The sequence below is a fragment of the Tenrec ecaudatus genome, chromosome 6 (genome assembly GCF_050624435.1).
Source record: "Tenrec ecaudatus isolate mTenEca1 chromosome 6, mTenEca1.hap1, whole genome shotgun sequence".
NCBI lineage: Eukaryota > Metazoa > Chordata > Mammalia > Afrosoricida > Tenrecidae > Tenrec > Tenrec ecaudatus.
In genome coordinates, this window is record NC_134535.1 from 58350265 (window position 1) to 58367287 (window position 17023).

The 17023-nt window shown below is 37.2% G+C and overlaps 1 protein-coding gene across 1 annotated transcript in view; it reads right to left on the reverse strand.

The window, feature by feature from the left end:
- Positions 1–4066: 4066 nt before the first annotated feature.
- TBC1D15 (TBC1 domain family member 15) overlaps positions 4067–17023 on the reverse strand; it is a 60739-nt gene continuing 47782 nt past the window's right edge. Inside the window, exons 11-17 of the mRNA XM_075551270.1 lie at positions 16124–16240; positions 14041–14141; positions 11116–11215; positions 10686–10783; positions 6757–6873; positions 6198–6284; positions 4067–5195 (exon numbers count right to left, since the gene is read on the reverse strand). Coding sequence (XP_075407385.1) covers positions 4983–5195; positions 6198–6284; positions 6757–6873; positions 10686–10783; positions 11116–11215; positions 14041–14141; positions 16124–16240 — 833 coding nt within the window. The 3' untranslated portion in view covers positions 4067–4982. The remainder of the gene's footprint in view (positions 5196–6197; positions 6285–6756; positions 6874–10685; positions 10784–11115; positions 11216–14040; positions 14142–16123; positions 16241–17023) is intronic.

Below are 17023 nucleotides of genomic sequence, written 5' to 3' on the forward strand. Positions count from 1 at the left end.
CTGATTTCCCTAGTATAATTTTATCTACAGGGATTGGACTATACAGAACTGCATTTTTGATTAATTCTTAGAAAAATAAACTTTTATTATCAGTTTGTATTCATGGTGAGTTCATGAACCATATAATTCACCATATCTTAAAGGGGGTGGTCTGCATATTTGAAAGAGAAGTAGCCAGAGGTCCAAGCTAAACACACACACACACACACACACACACACACAAACACACACACCGTTTACATATTAGGGCATCACACTGGTTTTCTCTGCCAAAATGAACAGCCTGATATATAGAAGCATAAAGTGCAAAAAACATTCATAATAAGAACCATTTTCTAAAATTCTACAGCTTAAAACCCCCATATTTTAAAGTCCAAAAGGAGAATTGGCCAAATACAGCGGCACTTCAAAGACAGCGTGCATGGGGGCTTCCAAGTTTGCGAGAATGTCCAATTCCCTTGTAATTGCATTCTTTCACAAGTGTGCAGCCTCTCATACAAATGGCCAGTGCTCTAACTTCAGAGGGCTCCGGAATCACCTAGACGCCTAAAAAATGCAGATTCCTTAACCATACCTCCAAAGATTGTGGGTCTGAAGTAAAAGCTGAAGCTGCTATTTTGAGACTACCGGCCAAGAGGGTGGCTATAACTGACATTTATTTTCTGTTTGGTGTTGTGTGCTATCCAGTTCTGACTCATGGCGACCTTATGGCCATCCTCTCGTTGTTGTCGCAGGCACGGTGTTAATGCATCTCCTTGACGGTGTTACTTTGCTGTCCCTCGACTTTACCAAGTATGAGGTCCTTTTCCAGGGACTGGTCTCTTCTGATTAACATGTGCATGGGCAACGAGGGCTCATTCTGGTTGTACTTCCCCAAGTTTGAGAGTCTTCAAGTCTGGATTCAGTGTGCTGGTTCTAGGGTCTCCTTCCAACATGTCGGCCCAATTTTCCTTGCAGATCTCCAGTATCTTGTCTTCACCCTTCCCCTGGGGCAAGGAAGTTCAGAGCAGAGGGACCTCAGGTCCAAAGGCACACTCCACCCCCCGCTCTTTTTTCGTAATTGTGAGGGCCTTTCCTAGTCTACTGTCCTTTCCTTTTCTCTCTTCCAAGACAAAAAGTGTGACTCACACAAGGGTGCTGACTCAAGGAAGGGTACTGACTCAAGGAAGGGTGCTGACTCAAGGAAGGGTGGTGACTCGGGTAAGGATGTAATTACAGAGAGGAATAAATCCAAGCAGATCAATCTTGTGACTGCAGGGGCAAATGAATCTGAAGTCAGCAACTCAGATGGTAGAGCACCGGTAACTCCCAGAACTTTGCCTCAAGTTAAGCTAGATGCAGGAGCCAGACTCTGCGAAAAGCAAGCCAGCTGTTCCTCTGTCCACTTATACTGGCAGCAAGCCACACCCCTGAAGGAACTTCCTTTCAACTGTTACAGGTTGTGACTTAAAAGGTGTTGCATCCCAACCTAACCTTCTCACAACTATTGGCTGCCCATCGCAGATCCCATTATGCAGGTGGTCACATGTTTGGCCACATGAGGAATTACTAAGTCTTAACTGACAGACCATTGAGAATCCTGGCCATTGACTCAAAACCTATCACAATGCCTTAGCCAAGTTGACACATAATTAGGGCCATGGGAATGGAAGGACAATTCAATGCATGACACCAAGAATCTGGAAATGAGCACCATTAAAATAGTGTATCGGGCCTGGCCTTGCAGCTCAAACTAGAGATTCAAAGGACTCTCACTGGCGGGATCTTGAAAGGCAATTGCCAGGCCTTCTCTCCTTCACCTGGAAGATCTGGCCCTACCTGCTCAGCACAACAGGTACGAGCATGCACAGCATCTCTGACGACGGTGTGTACACTGGTCAGAAAAACTGGTCTTCTGCATGAAAAGCAAGTATCATTGTACTTCCCCTTAGCGGTCGAGTTGATTCATATTTCATGGTGACATCGTGTGTCTACGTAGAATTAAGCTCCACTTGACTTTCAAGGCTCGTTTTTTATAAGTATACTTCAAGGTCTTTCTTCTTAGGCACCTCAGTGGTCTTGAACCTCTAATCTCGACTAGCCAGTGAGCCCACTAGCCAATTGTACCACCCAGGAATTGGTTAGCATCTACAAATGATCTTAGAGGTTTTGCTCAGCAAATCAGTTACCAGTTCCAAAGGATAATGTATATTCACTATTCAAAAAACCTTCTTTAGTCTCTAATTAATTCTAAAGGTCCCAATATTAAAGATACGAAGAATCCTAAACACATGGCATGATCAAAATGGATAGGATCCTAAATTTTAAAAGGGTCCCTAGAGGCTTATCCCTGTTACTGAAAATACTTCCAACAGTTAAACAAACTACCTTACTCCTAACAAATTTAAATATCAGACAAATTGAAAATATTTTGTGATACGGCTTTGATAAAGCAACTTGTGAAAACTGAAATGAACCTTTAGAGCAACAGATACACTTGAACCATTTACCAATCTCAGAAGCTCAAAGTGTTGTAAAACTTGGTTAGATTTTGTGAACTCCACTAAGGACTTTAGACTATATGTATTACTATCACTTCCCACATCAAAAATGTGTACACAGAAATGCAAACTGTTTAGCAAAAACTTATGTTTTAGAAAGTTTTGTAAAACTTGACAAAAGTTCACTTACTAAATGCATTTTTTTAAACATCCAAAATAGGCATCACTTGACGTAGTAGGAAAAAGCTCACAAAGAGCCCCTGTCCAGGAAGAACAAGGAGGACATCAAGATGTTCTAAGCAATTTCCTGAATAGCCGGAAATGAAAGACTGGAGATGCCGAGTTTCTGATCAGTTTACTTTTTTTCCCTCCTGAATCGGCTTGCTCATTATTAACAGATGAAAGATAACATGATATTAAAAACTAAAATCTAATGTTTCCACTGTCATAACTGTCCTTTAATGTTCAACTAGAGAATGAAGTTTGTTTGATCCTCATGGGAGAAAAACTGCCGACTAGCCATTTCAGACTGCATTCCCACACTATGGAGGCAAGTACTGCTGCCAGGGTTCCGGTCAGGCATGCACCGTTCCGTCTCGACACGTGTCTAAATAGGACTCTGGGAATAGTGGGTACCTGTGGACGAGTCTTCTCAGGAACACTTTGATTAGCCCCAACAGGGTGGCTTTAGAGAGGATCGGATGGTCTAGATTCAAGGCAGAGGTCATCTCAGGTTATGTGTCTGGGGGAGACCAAAGGGAGTAAATCTTGACGGATTAGGACAATCATGGGGGGTTACGATAAAGTTTTCAGAAAACTGAATTGGTGAGAAAAGGGCCAGGAAAGTTACACTGAGGAGCTACTTCTCCATAACAAAGTACCTGTTCATTCTTCAAAGGTAAGAAGTGCTGTCCTGCGTTTCAGTGGGAGACTGTACCCCATCTGTCCTATGGCCTTCACCTAGCTCTTCAGTCAGCTTTTACTTCCCCAAACTCATCGGACCTAGCAAAGGGACATGGCTTGAATCCATTAAGGATGCCTAAACTGCCGTTCTGTAATTCAGAGTACAGAATTCTTCAGGACAGGATGGAAACACTTCATTCAAAAGAATATAGACCTGCTTGAGGAAAAAGACCAATCTATTCATATTGAGATATTTTTGTTTATTAAAGGTTACTGATTTTTATAGCAACATTTTACTTACCCTTATCAGCAAGAACTGTGATCAGTTGCTTTACTAAATTTGATTAATTATGCCCTTCAATGCAATACTATGCTCATTTTCATGCTGATAAAAAACTTTGCAATTATGTCAAAAAATGAATCTCGAATCACATAAGACTATGAGATACAATGATATCCATATTGGAGTTATTTCCTCTGAGGAAGAACTAGGAGACTATTCCTAAGTGTAATATAACTGGAAACACTTCAACTTCAAATTTATTTTAATGATATGTACAGGAAGGAGTTCACAAATTACAATTAAATGGAATCAATTCTGTTAATTCCACATAACTTAAAATCAGGCAATGCTGCATGGTAAAAAATAAAACAGCTTTCATTCATACACAAAATGTATTATTTGAACTAGTTGTATCTTGAAATTTTTGACATAAGTATTTTTCAAAAGATAGTTTATAAAAATGTAAAGGCCTGATTAATCAGTTAATGCATTAGGAAATATAATAAACATTATTATTAGTCAAGTTACAAGCAATTAGTTTTAAAATTACATCAAGTACAGGATTGAATGTATTCTCATGAAATAAATGTTGGTTAAGAAAATAGTTTTGAAAAAGATCTCATAATGAAGCTATGTGAATAATTTCATCATATCATCCTGTATAAATCAAGTCATTTATTCAGTTAAAGAAAATATGCCTATTCTTCTTATATTCATAAATAAGTAGTTATATATAGTCATTATGTACAAGTGAAGAAAAGTTCAATGTAAAAAACATGCTGCCAATCCACTTACAGTTGAAATACTTCTGGACATTAAGTTACTTTGATGAAAATGTCCAATTCAATTCACATCCAACCAGCATAAATATTTAAGCTGAGTATTTTTGTAAACAACAAAGAATGCAATCCTTTTATTTTATTTTGCCACTTCGTCGCATGGAAAGGCTCAATATTTAATTTACTCAAGTCCAAAACCTACTAGCTTAGAGAAAACAAAGTGTTCTTCAAAGTGCATAATTTTCAACTCATCCACTTGTAATATTGTCCAATTCCAGTTCACCAGCAAGAAACTAAAATGTACTTGGCTATAAAAATACTAAGGAATGTTATTGAAAAGGAAAGACTATTTGGTAGAAGTAAATACAAAAATAATTAGTTCAAATCTTTGTAAAGCTTTAATGCACGAACATTACAGTACACTTTCTGTCCATAAACCTAAAGCATGATCAACACCAAGATTTAAAATTTCACCCTTCAAGTACTTGAAAATAAATGCAACAAAGTGTCTCTTTTAAAAAAAATCACTAAAAATGATCATGCAGGTGTTAATCTGCTGACATTTGGGGACACTGATGTCTGTGTTGGGTTGTCATCATTGGACCTACTGGCCGCAAGAACAGGCACGGTGTTATTGTTATCTGGACGACTAAGCATGCCCGCATTTTCATCTTCACCTATATCGGAATCTGGTGTGGTGATTTCACTCTCCTGAAGCCCCAGGATCTCACAAACTGCTTGCGGCAATTCCTGGATAAGGAAAATCAAGCACAAAACCAACATTCATCATCGAGGAAAACAATCCACATGTAATACTTCTACTTCTGAGTACATTACTCCAGAATCATCATTTCTTCCACGTTTAACTGTCATCTACACTCTTACACATTCATTCTCTACCTTACCGAAATAAAAAATATCAACCTTTTTTCCTTGAGGTGATTCCCTAAACTTCTCGTTCAACTGAATCACTCTTGATGGCATAGTGGTTACAAGTTGGCTGCTAACTGCAAGATCAGAAGTTCAAAACCATCAGCAGTCCAAGAGAACTGGGCTTTCTACTCCTGTGAAGAGTGACAATCTCAGAAACTCACAGGGGCAGTTCTACCTTGTCCTATGGCAGTGGTTCTCAACCTTCCTAATGCCGCGACCCTTTAATACAGTTCCTCATGTTGTGGTGGACCCCCCCCCCAACCATAAAATTATTTTCATTGCTACTTCATCACTGTAATTTTACTACTGTTATGAACTAGGTGAACCCTGTGAAAGATTTGTTCAAACCCCCCAAAGGGGTCGTGACCCACAGGTTGAGAAACACCGTCCTAAAGGGTGTACCATGAATTGGCATAGACTTGATGACAGTGAGTCACTTCATTCCATCACAATCATAGTTTCCTAACATTTAGAATTTATCTCATTCTGCTTTTATTACAGTATTTTATTTACATTTTCCTTCACCCAATGTATGCTATCCATAATTGTCTGGGGTTAGCCTTTATCTTTGGTGGGGATAATAGGAGCTCCTACTCTGGACTCACTAATTCAATCAGGTAATCTATCAATGCTTGGCTAAATGCTACAGCTTCCACAGTTGGCACAGAAATGCTTTCATTAATTTTGTCATTCTGTCTTATTATTAGATGCTTCCTACCTGGCATAATTAGTCAACATTTTCCAACACACACAAACCCCACAAAGAAATACTAATACAAACGCCAGAAAACCTTTGCAATCATTTAAGGCGTGTTATACCTTGCATTTGGCCATCTGTAGAGAAATTGCTTCTGCCTTACATAGTACATCTTCCACATCAATTTTCATGGACAATTCATTGATATGCTGAAATGCATCAATACAGCAAAATTATCATCTGAAACCACAAGTAGTAGTATATTCTGCTAAATAAAACTGTTAAATATCTTAGCATACCAAATACTCAGGAAATTCAATATATCATTCATTAGATTATTTCCATGTTTAATGAATAAGAATAGCTAATACATTTATGGAACATTAAATCCAGCACCTGTCCCAAGTGAGCTATCTCTTAGTTGTAAACAAAAGAAATTTTCTACATAAAAGAGAATTAGTCACATTTCCCTTTATTCTCAATTAGCCAGGTGAAAATAACTGGCCCAGAAATATTTGTTCAACTGTCATTCTGAGTCTACACTAGCACTAAATGTCAATAACACAATTCAAGTTACACCCGCGATTCAAAAAAAAGCACCAAGGAAGCATTCTGCACATCAGGGCCACCAAATACAAGAAACAGACAAAACATCTGCATCTAAACTAAAAGAATAGTTACCTTAAGTATTTCATTAAAGCCATAGTGTTTTTCCATTATTTGCTGCTTTTCTGATTCCAGAATAGCACAACAGAGAAGAAGATGGAAATTTTTACATGGTAGTTCAGTCCACATTACCTACAGAAAACAGAACTATTTAGTAGACCTTATCATTTCTAAAATTATCTTCCTCACAAATATAAAGTTTAACACAAATGACTTCCATACAGAACAGAGGTTATATATTAGGATTATCTATCATTTTTCTAGTAAAGGAACGAGGGTATGGCATCTAACATTTAACAATAGTGTAACATCAAGTTTTCCATTATGTAAATATGACTTCAGGAACAGCACTTTAGTTACCCGTAACAAGTAAACCAGGGTCTAACCAATGGCACTTATAAAGAACCATAGGCATGAGATAAATTTAAGGTATAAATAGCTAAATTTTCAATTGTTTTAACTTTTACTTTCCCATTATTAAATCACCTTATTACTAAAAAAATCTGGCTAAGTCCTGGACATTACAAATGATTAGCTTATACTTGTATAATGAGTGGACTTAAAATACCCTAACAGAGTCCAAATACATTCTAAGTATGTAAAACCTTACATTTTACCTGAGAGATCCCTGACTCTGAAAATATGTGAACCAGCTCCCCAAACGGCACAAAGAAAATGTTTGACCAGTGACTATCCATCTGCTTTAAGTAATGCACTCTACCATAAGGCAAAAATAATTTCTACCCTGGTAAAATGCTTAAGATGCCCTTCTCTCCAAAGATAAAGGGATCCACCTAACACTATTTGTGTGCATCTGAACTGTTTTCACTTCTTTCACCAAAAGTAAACAAAATTGAAATCATTTTCAAACAGTGTCCAATTTTTGGAAACTTAATTACAATACAATTAACCTTAAGAGTTTTAATTAAAGTTTCAATTACTTGGTAAATACAGACTGAGAAATTATTCTAGCAATGTGTTAATAATATTCTGGACCCATCTTTTAAAGAAGCAGTTGACTTACCATATACAGACCCGAGTATAAGCTGACCTGAATATCAGCCGAGGCACCTAATTTTACCACAAAAACTGCATTAAATATGTACTGAACACCTTCCAGACACGATCGCTGAAGACAAATGTGTGCATAAGCAAATGTGGTGAAGAAAGCTGATGGTGCCCAGATATCAAAAGATATAGCATCTGGGGTCTCAAAGGCTTGCAGGTAAACAAGCAGCCATCTAGCTGAGAAATAACAAACTCCACATGGAAGTAGCACACCAGCCTGTGTAACCACGAGGTGTAGAAGGGACCAGGTATCAGGCATCAAAGAACAAAAAATATTATCACTGCAAATGAGGGGGAGTGCAGAGTGGAGATCCAAAGCCCATCTGTGTAGGCAACTGGACATCCCATTACAGAAGGGTTGCGGAGAGGAGAGAAGTCATTCAGAGTACAAGGCAGCAACGATGAAACACACTATTTTCCTCTAGTTCTTAAATGCTTCCTCCCCCCCACTATCAGGATCCCAATTCTACCTTACAAATCTACCTAGACCAGAGGACATACACTGGTACAGATAAGAACTGGAAACACAGGGAATCGAGGGTGGATGACCCCTCAGGACCAGTGGTGAGAGTGGAGATACTGGGAGGGTGGAGGGAAGGTGAGGGAGAAAAGGAGAACTGATTACAAGGATCTACATCTAACCTCCTCCCTGGGGGACGGACAACAGAAAAGTTGGTGAAGGGAGCCATAGGACAGTGTAAGATATGACAAAACAATAATTTATAAATTATCAAGGGTTCATGAAGGAGAGGGGAGCGGGGAGGGAGGGAGGAAAATGAGGAACTGATATCAAGGGCTCAAGTAGAAAGCAAATGTTTTGGAAATGATGATGGCAACAAATGTACAAATGTGTCTGACACAATGTATGTATGTATGGATTGTGATGAGTTGTACGAGCTCCCAATAAAATTATTTAATTAAAAAAATGTGCTGAAAAACTCTGCTTATACACAAGTATATATAGTAACTTAAACTGTATAAACATTAAAATATTTTAGGCAGAGAACATGTAACTTTTACTTTTTATTTCAGGACAGAGTGAGCGAGCACAAAGCAAAGGTCCTTCTCTAGCGGCAGCACATCACCAGTGGTACACAGGAGAATTATTTCTAATCGATTTCTGGTTGTCAAAGCTTCAACAGGCACCAGGGTCCCATTGCATATACACCAATTTTTCACCCACCCCTTTTGAGGGAAAATTCCTGTCATCCCACAGCTAACATATGAAGATAAGGCACCAGGCCATTTGAATACATTTTCTTTTAAAAGTACATTGATTTATTGGTCTAACAATGAACTGGAAGTTAAGAAAATAATAATCTTGTTTTTCAGCAATAGTTGATCAGGATGCAAAATGCAACATGAGAACATACACCATAAGAGAACATACACCATAAACACACTAATGGACTTTCTCGAGGGAGGCTGGAAGGAAATGGACTTGCAGTAGTGATTAAAGAACACATAAGCTATGCTTTTACCCCACCTCCTCTTCCTTGGGGGGTGGGGGTGGGTGAGGGGTAAACTGAAAAGCAAATGTGTCAAAATGTTAATATACAAACATACCTCATTTTATCTGCCTTCTTAAAAAACAACTCCAAGTTCTGTGGCAACCCTCCATCGAGCCATTCTACCAACGGCCGGTGCTGCTCCTTTCATTTGGCAAGCCTCGCAGTATTTAAGCCTGGTCTCTTCCCACCATTTATTTGTTACAGTACTCTAAGAATACAGTTACTGCCTTATCCTTCACCAATCACACAGTTCAATTATGCAGTTATAGGATGACGAGTTGTGCAATCATTACCACAATCAACTTCAGAACTCTTTTTCCTTATATTCACGGTTATTAATTATTTCCCCATTTCTCTCTAACCACCCTGACAGGTTCCTAAGTAAATATTAATCCAGTTACTGTCTGTTTAGATTTACCTATCCTAGATTTGATATTCAGATAATCAAACAAAATATAAACAGGAAGTGAAAAACAAAACCAACAATGACTAGATGAAACATAGAAAACCTTAAAAGCAGAAAATATTAAAAACTGAAACTTTAAAATGGGTCAAAAGGGAGATAAAATAGTACGATATTACACTTTAACCTAATTCCATCTCCTCCAGTTGCCTTTACAAAGCTATCTCATAGTACTGTCAGGCTCTTCACATCCCTCCACTATGGTCAGAGGCTATGGATTTGGGGCATCCACTGTCATCCATTCCTTCCTTTGGACTTGTACTGTACTATTTACAAGCCTTGGCTCACACAGGCTGGGGTGCTTCTTCCACATAGACTTAATCAGCACCTCACTTAGAGGGCTGCTTGCTTGAGACCAGCATTTAGTCTTGAAACAGATGCTCTCTGGTACCATCTGATTTCTCCACCACACTTTGCTGTAACATCCAGATCTTCAGGGATCTCTTCATGAGATCAAGCATCCAGCAGGGACATGTCATAAGAACATATTGTTCTTAGACTGGAGCGAGAATTAAGTGAGACCCCCAAATCCATTCTTAATCTGTGGTTATATCCTCTGGCTCACTTCATTCATTCATTCATTTTTAAAACCATTTAATTGGGAATTAATACAGATATATCATTCCATATTTCAATCACATCAACCTGGCTCACTTTCATTTTATGACAGAGAAAGTAATATAAAAATAACTTTTGTAAGCACTGGGAAACAAAAAAAACTTATGTGACTCGCTTTACTGTGACGTTTGCTTTATTGTGTGCTACTCTGAAACTGAATCCACGTTATCTCCAAGGAATACCTATATATAAATCTCTAAGGTGTGATGTGTTTTATTAGTAGTAGTATTTTACTCTTAAGTTAAATATCATTTTTTATAATACAATTTTTTTTAAAAACTTACCTCCCATAATCGAAGAATATCTAGAAAACTAAATTCCCGTTTAAATCTGATTAAAAGCCACCTGAAGCAAAAATAAAGATATCCAGAGTCCTGAGATTCTATTAAGAAGGAAAAAAAATTATATAAACAGCTTATTCTTTTATTAATTTTCCAGGATACAGTGACATATCTTATCTCACACTCATGCATGTTAGAATGTTCTGTCTTATTTATTTAACAGCCTTCTGTTATATAAAGAAACAATAGATATTTGCAAGCTAATTATTGAAAATTCACTAAATGACAAAAATAATTGTACAAAGACAGTTGGATTTCCCGTTATTCCTGAGAGGAACCCACACAACAGTAGTAGAGTATATCCACCTTTAAGAGCATCTTAGCATTTTCTTCAAATACCCTAGATTGCTGGATACGATTTTGATTTACTTACCTAAGTAACTGCAAAATCCACTGTCCAACAATCGAAGTAATGTGCTAAGCTGAATTAACTGAGTTTTCATGCCTTGCATTTGCTCTTCAAAATTTTGATGCTTTAAAACAAATGTTACAAAATTAAATACTAATTGTTTATAGTATATAATCATTTATAACTAAAGCACAATATCTGAGGACAAATGTTGGATTGGATATGTTAAAACTATATATAGTTGGTATAAAAGTTAAAGCAACACTAAAAAGGGAAAAACTAAAAAAAAATCCTTAGTCTCAAAACTAATGGCTATTTTTGCCTGTATTCACTTGGTTTCGGAAGAAAAAAAAATCCAGAATTGTGGAACTATAGACTGACATATTTACTACTATACATCAAGTGACAGTGTACATCTCAGAGTATAACAATACTGCTTTATTACGAGACTGTATTAGATTATATAAACAAGTACTTCCTGGAGTAGGGGAGGGCATTTTACAGGCTACCAATATTGATTATAAATTGGAAACTCCTTACATGGCAAAGTGCAAGGAGGGTATAAGAGTTCATAGGAGTTATACATTATGAATATAGAAGTGAGTAAATGTCAATGAAAATAAATTTGTGGGTACTAGGCTTAGAAATTACAAAAGAAGCAAAAACTTACATGAAGTAAAACTATAAAGAAAAATAAGGAATTAAGGAACAACAGCACAAATTTAAGTAAACGGAAACAAAAGCAATGCCATGAAAAACAATGACATACAGCCCTTTCATACAAATGTTACGGGAGGAAAACTGCCACTAGATAACAGACTAAAAGGAGCCTTCAATAAAAAAGGTAAACACTTAGCACGCTTACTGTGGGGAGGAAAAATTAAGAATTTGAACCTCATATACCAAAATGGCAAATACTTTAAAGCTGTACTAAAGATGTTCCGAGAGCAGTCATCACGTTTGAGACCTAAATATACACATGCACAGATATGTATATCTGTACTGGAGATTATATGTCAATATACTTGAACACACCAATACTGGCTCAGTTTATTTTAAAAAACTAAATTCAGTATGTTCATGATTTTTTCCCCGATACCTATAAGCTGTAAACTAAACAAAGCACAAAGTTTCCAGTATTAATTCTACAAAAATCTGTTGGACCACTACCTACCCTCAAGTATTCTGCCAATGAAACAGAGATATGATCTCTTGGTCAAAGAAGTGCTAGCCTTAGTGGAAAGAGGATAAACCACAAAGTCAGAAGGCACACAATAATTTTGATATAAACAGCAGCAGATGTTCAGATCTTTATAACATTTACCTCACCTTTCCAGAGCCCTTGGGAACACTTCAAACTAACAAGGCAGGCAAACCATTCAATCAAACAGTAACAAAGTTATCAGAGCAGTTAAAGTGCCCAATAAAATGATTAAATGAATAAAAAAATTTTAAGTAACACGATTAAAATTAAACAAAAGAAAGTGAGGGTGGGGTGGAAAGGGGAAACCGATTACAAGGATCTACATATAACCTCCTCCCTGGGGGACGGACAACAGAAAAGTGGGTGAAGGGAGACAACAGACAGGGTAAGATATGACAAAATAATAATAATCTGTAATTTATCAAGGTTTCATGAGGGAGGGGGAGCGGGGAAAATGAGGAGCTGATACCAAGGGCTCAAGTAGAAAGCAAATGTTTTGAGAATGATAAGGGCAACAAATGTACAAATGTGCTTGGCACACAATGGATGGATGGATGGTGATAAGAATTGTAAGAGTCCCCAATAAAATGGTTAAAACAAATAAAATTTAATTTAAAGAGTAACAAAGACTATGCTACTACCAGAATTACAAATGAAAAAACAAACAAACATTACTTTATGGAAAAGACCAGATCATTTGAATGTCTATTAATTTAACAGTGAAAGAACATATTAGAGCAATCAAAATTTCTTAAACATCCATCTGGAAAAAGACCAGAGTAAGGATGAGTTGGAACCGTGGACAAGAGCCTTGATGAGGGAATTCACCAAAGAGAGAAAAACTGGATGGAAAAGTAGAGAAAGGGGAAACACGCAAGTAAAGAAAAAGGGCTTCACTTGCAAATTTCACATCTGTATTCCAAAAACCATGAATTCAACCCAAGGTGAACATTAAACAGGGAAAATATTTTAAATGACTATGGATTCAAAGTCTTTATCCGTGTGCAAGTACATCATTTCAACACTCGACTTCAATGTCCAGTATTAAGTGTATCTGTCTTAATTTGAAAAGCACAGTGAGTTATAGAGTCAGACCTCTACTATTTGCTCTCTGTCTTGTCTTCTTGCCAGCAAATTACTTAAGAAGATTTTTTTCTTTCTCTGTTAATGCTTTCTCTATACTATTGTCTTAAAGAGAGATTAATGATAACAGTTAAGATAGTCTCTGTGCTAATATGTACATATAGGTATAGTTCAACTCTTAAGAAGCCTGTGCTTCTAAGCAAATAACAGTGAGTTACTAACAGAGTTCTAATACATCTGGAGAAAAGTTACTATAAAGGCGAAACACAAATTGTTCAAAATAAATAAGGATATCACTCAGCATGACTCAGCTTTATCTTTGAGACAGATGATATGAAAGTTCAACTACTTTATAATAACTGAATTCATCTATTTTTATCAATATTCTATAATGATCTGTGGCTCACAAGCACTTACTGACATTAAATCCTGATTATTTCTGTATCGCAGGCATTTACTATCATTTTGTACTTACAACCATGTCAGTATTTCCAAGTCTCTTGAAAGAGCTATTTTTAAAAAAGAAAGACTAGTAGAGATATGAAGTAATTTTTTAGTATCACATCAGATAACGGCTAAGTATAAAAATCAATCTTATATAAGATTATAGAGTTGAAATTCTCAAAACTTAGTTTGAACCCAGAGAAGAGCGCTCTTCCTACCATTTGGTCCATGTAGGATGCAAAGCACCAAAAGGCATCCACTTCATTTTCCATCACATATAAAAGAGGGGACAGCAAGTCACTCATTCCTTGGACATATCCTAAGAACGAGAAAAAACAATTAATAGGGTCTCTGAAAATCTGAGCTTTATGTATCCCTTTTCTGCATCGCCATTATTTCATTGTGGATTTCATCTTTCCGGTTTGGGAAACCAGTGGGTACTGATGCTCATCAAGGAAAGGACAGAAAGAACCGGAGCTTAACAAGCCCGTGAGAAAGAGGTTACAGTTGCTATCGATTGAGACCATGTTAGTGCATCAAGGGCGGGTTAGTCCTCATGGCTCAATTTTCAACCAAACAGTAGTATATTATCCAAACCATGTAGAAAACACATTTATCCTGTGCTTTAAAAGGCCCTTTATTATAAAGTTGTAATGAATAAAAATTTCTAAGAAACTAACTTAGTCCTTCAATCTTCAGCTTTCACCTGAGATCACTGCCAATGTTTCTTCTGTAAGTCTTACCTGAAGCAAGTAGTCAAATTAATCTTCCGGTTGGATTTAATCTATGTTATTTGATACATATGACCTGTGGGGTATGTCCTGGGTTTTGGGGTGGAAATAATGCACAAATTCCTTTTAATTAAAGAAGATTTAAAGTTGTTTAAATTAGCATTCAGTGACACTCGAATTCTGCGTTAGTGCTGACTGAGGCACATCTTAATCAGCACTACTACTGTTTGTGAAGTGGTTCCTCAAATCACATTCATAGCAAATTTGTTTCAGTCAGAAGGGGTGAAAAATGAACAGACTCATTATCACCCAAATATACACCTTTTTAAAAAAGATTTTATTAGGGGCTCTTCCAGCTCTCATAACAATCCAAACGTCAATGTCATCAAGCACATTTGTATATATACGCCATTATACTTTCTTACACTGAAAAGAAAATTTTGATTCCAAATATAGGCCAATTTTTCAGGCAACTGAAGTTTATCTCTTTGAGTAACAAACAAAATAGAAAGAAAAATCTCTGGAGCTAGAAATCCCTGGGGTTAAGACACTAAGCACTCTTCTGCCTTTTTACAGACAGTATGTAGACAGTATGTAACCACTTTTTAAATATCTAGGATCATAATTAGGAACAGACACAGCAAAAATGACAGCCAATAAAAACGCTCTGAAGTCTACATTTTACATTATTCACTGGAGTTGGATGTGCAAATGGTTAATGAGCTTTTTTGCAAACCCAAAGGTCAGAGGTTTGAGTCCACCAGAGATATCCCAGAAAAAAATCCTGGCAATCTGCTTCCAAATAGGAACCACTGAAACTCTACAGAGCCCCGTGACATACCCGGATCTGCTTCCAAATAGGAACCACTGAAACTCTACAGAGTACCGTGACGTACCCGGGCACCACGAATTAGAAGCAATGTAAAGGAAACTGGCTATGTAACAAACTACAGACCTACTCTTCCTAGACGTCTTCTGTCTGCTTTAACAAGTTTCTGTCTCCTTTGTCCCTATTTGAGATTGTACTCCCTATCACCTAAAGGAGGGGAGACCTGGTAGTGGTGCTAACCACAGGGTCACCATGACTCTGGATCAACTGACTGGCAGTGGGGGGGACTTGGTTTATTGCCTACAGGTTAAAGAATCATGTATAAAATAGGCCAAATGTACAGCCCAGGAAACTCTAAGCAAAAACCAAGAAATATGGTCTACTGCTTCCCAAAATACTATCTTCAGAGATAGCTCCACAAAACTGTCTGTTTCTGTAAAAACTACAGCCTAGGAAACCCTACTATCAGTTCCCTGTCATTTTGGATCATTATGAGCTGGAATCAACTCATACTAGACTCAAACCACTTAGTTGGACGATACTCAGACTGGGCACTGCCACCATCCTTTTCAGGTCCTCATTTATTTTCAAACAGTACTTGATCATCACAGTACCCAAAACCAAGCTTGACAAAAGATGTAACTTGATAAAAAAAAAAGTAGCAATCTAATGTTGAAGTTCTAAATTCTAAACAAAATTCATAGTAACCTTTGAAAATTAAGACTTTAGAGGAGCACTTACCTAAATCAAAATCATACATACAATAGGTCATCAAAATGTCATGAAGCAAAATCAACCCTGGATTATCTTGACCTTCATAAAACTTGTTTGTTCGATCTGTTCTGTTAACATCTTTCTCTAAAAAGACAAATCACATATTTGAGGAACCTCAAAACAAATATTTTTAAAGCTCAATCTTTCACAGAGGATTATTTTTCTTGTTATTAATTTCACTCCTTTGACAAACAAAAAAAACTTATCAACTTCTAATCTTATCAAATTACTGATGAAGTAACTATCTGGTGAATTAAAAAAAAACATTCATTGGGGGCTCGTACAACTCATCACAATCCATACATAGATCCATTGTGTGTCGAGCACATTTGTACATTTGTTTGCCTCATCGTTCTCAAAACATTTGCTTTCTACTTGAGCCCTTGGTATCAGCTCCTCATCCTCCCTCTCCTCCCCACTCCCTCATGAGCCCTTGATAATTAATAAATTATTATTATTTTGCCATATCTTACACACCATCCATCTCCCTTCACCCACTTTTCTGTTGTCTGTCCCCCAAGGAGGTGGTTATTGTACGTAGATCCTTGTAATCGGTTCCCCCTTTCTACCCCACCTTCCCTCCACCCTCCTAGTCTAGTTCATTTTTTAAAAGACAAGCTAACTCCTTAGGCAGATTTTAAAACATTTTTTCCATTTTTATCTAATGTGAAAATCTTTTAGTTAAATGGTAGAAAGCATTTCCATGAATTAATCCAAACTCAAGTCCCTGCCTTAAAGTCAGTTCTGAACCAGTGACCTTAAAGACAGCAGTTCTCAACCTGTGGGTCGCAACCCCTTTGGGGGGGGAGGGGTCGAACGACCCTTTCACAGGGTCGCCTAAGGCCATTGGAAAACACACAATTATTT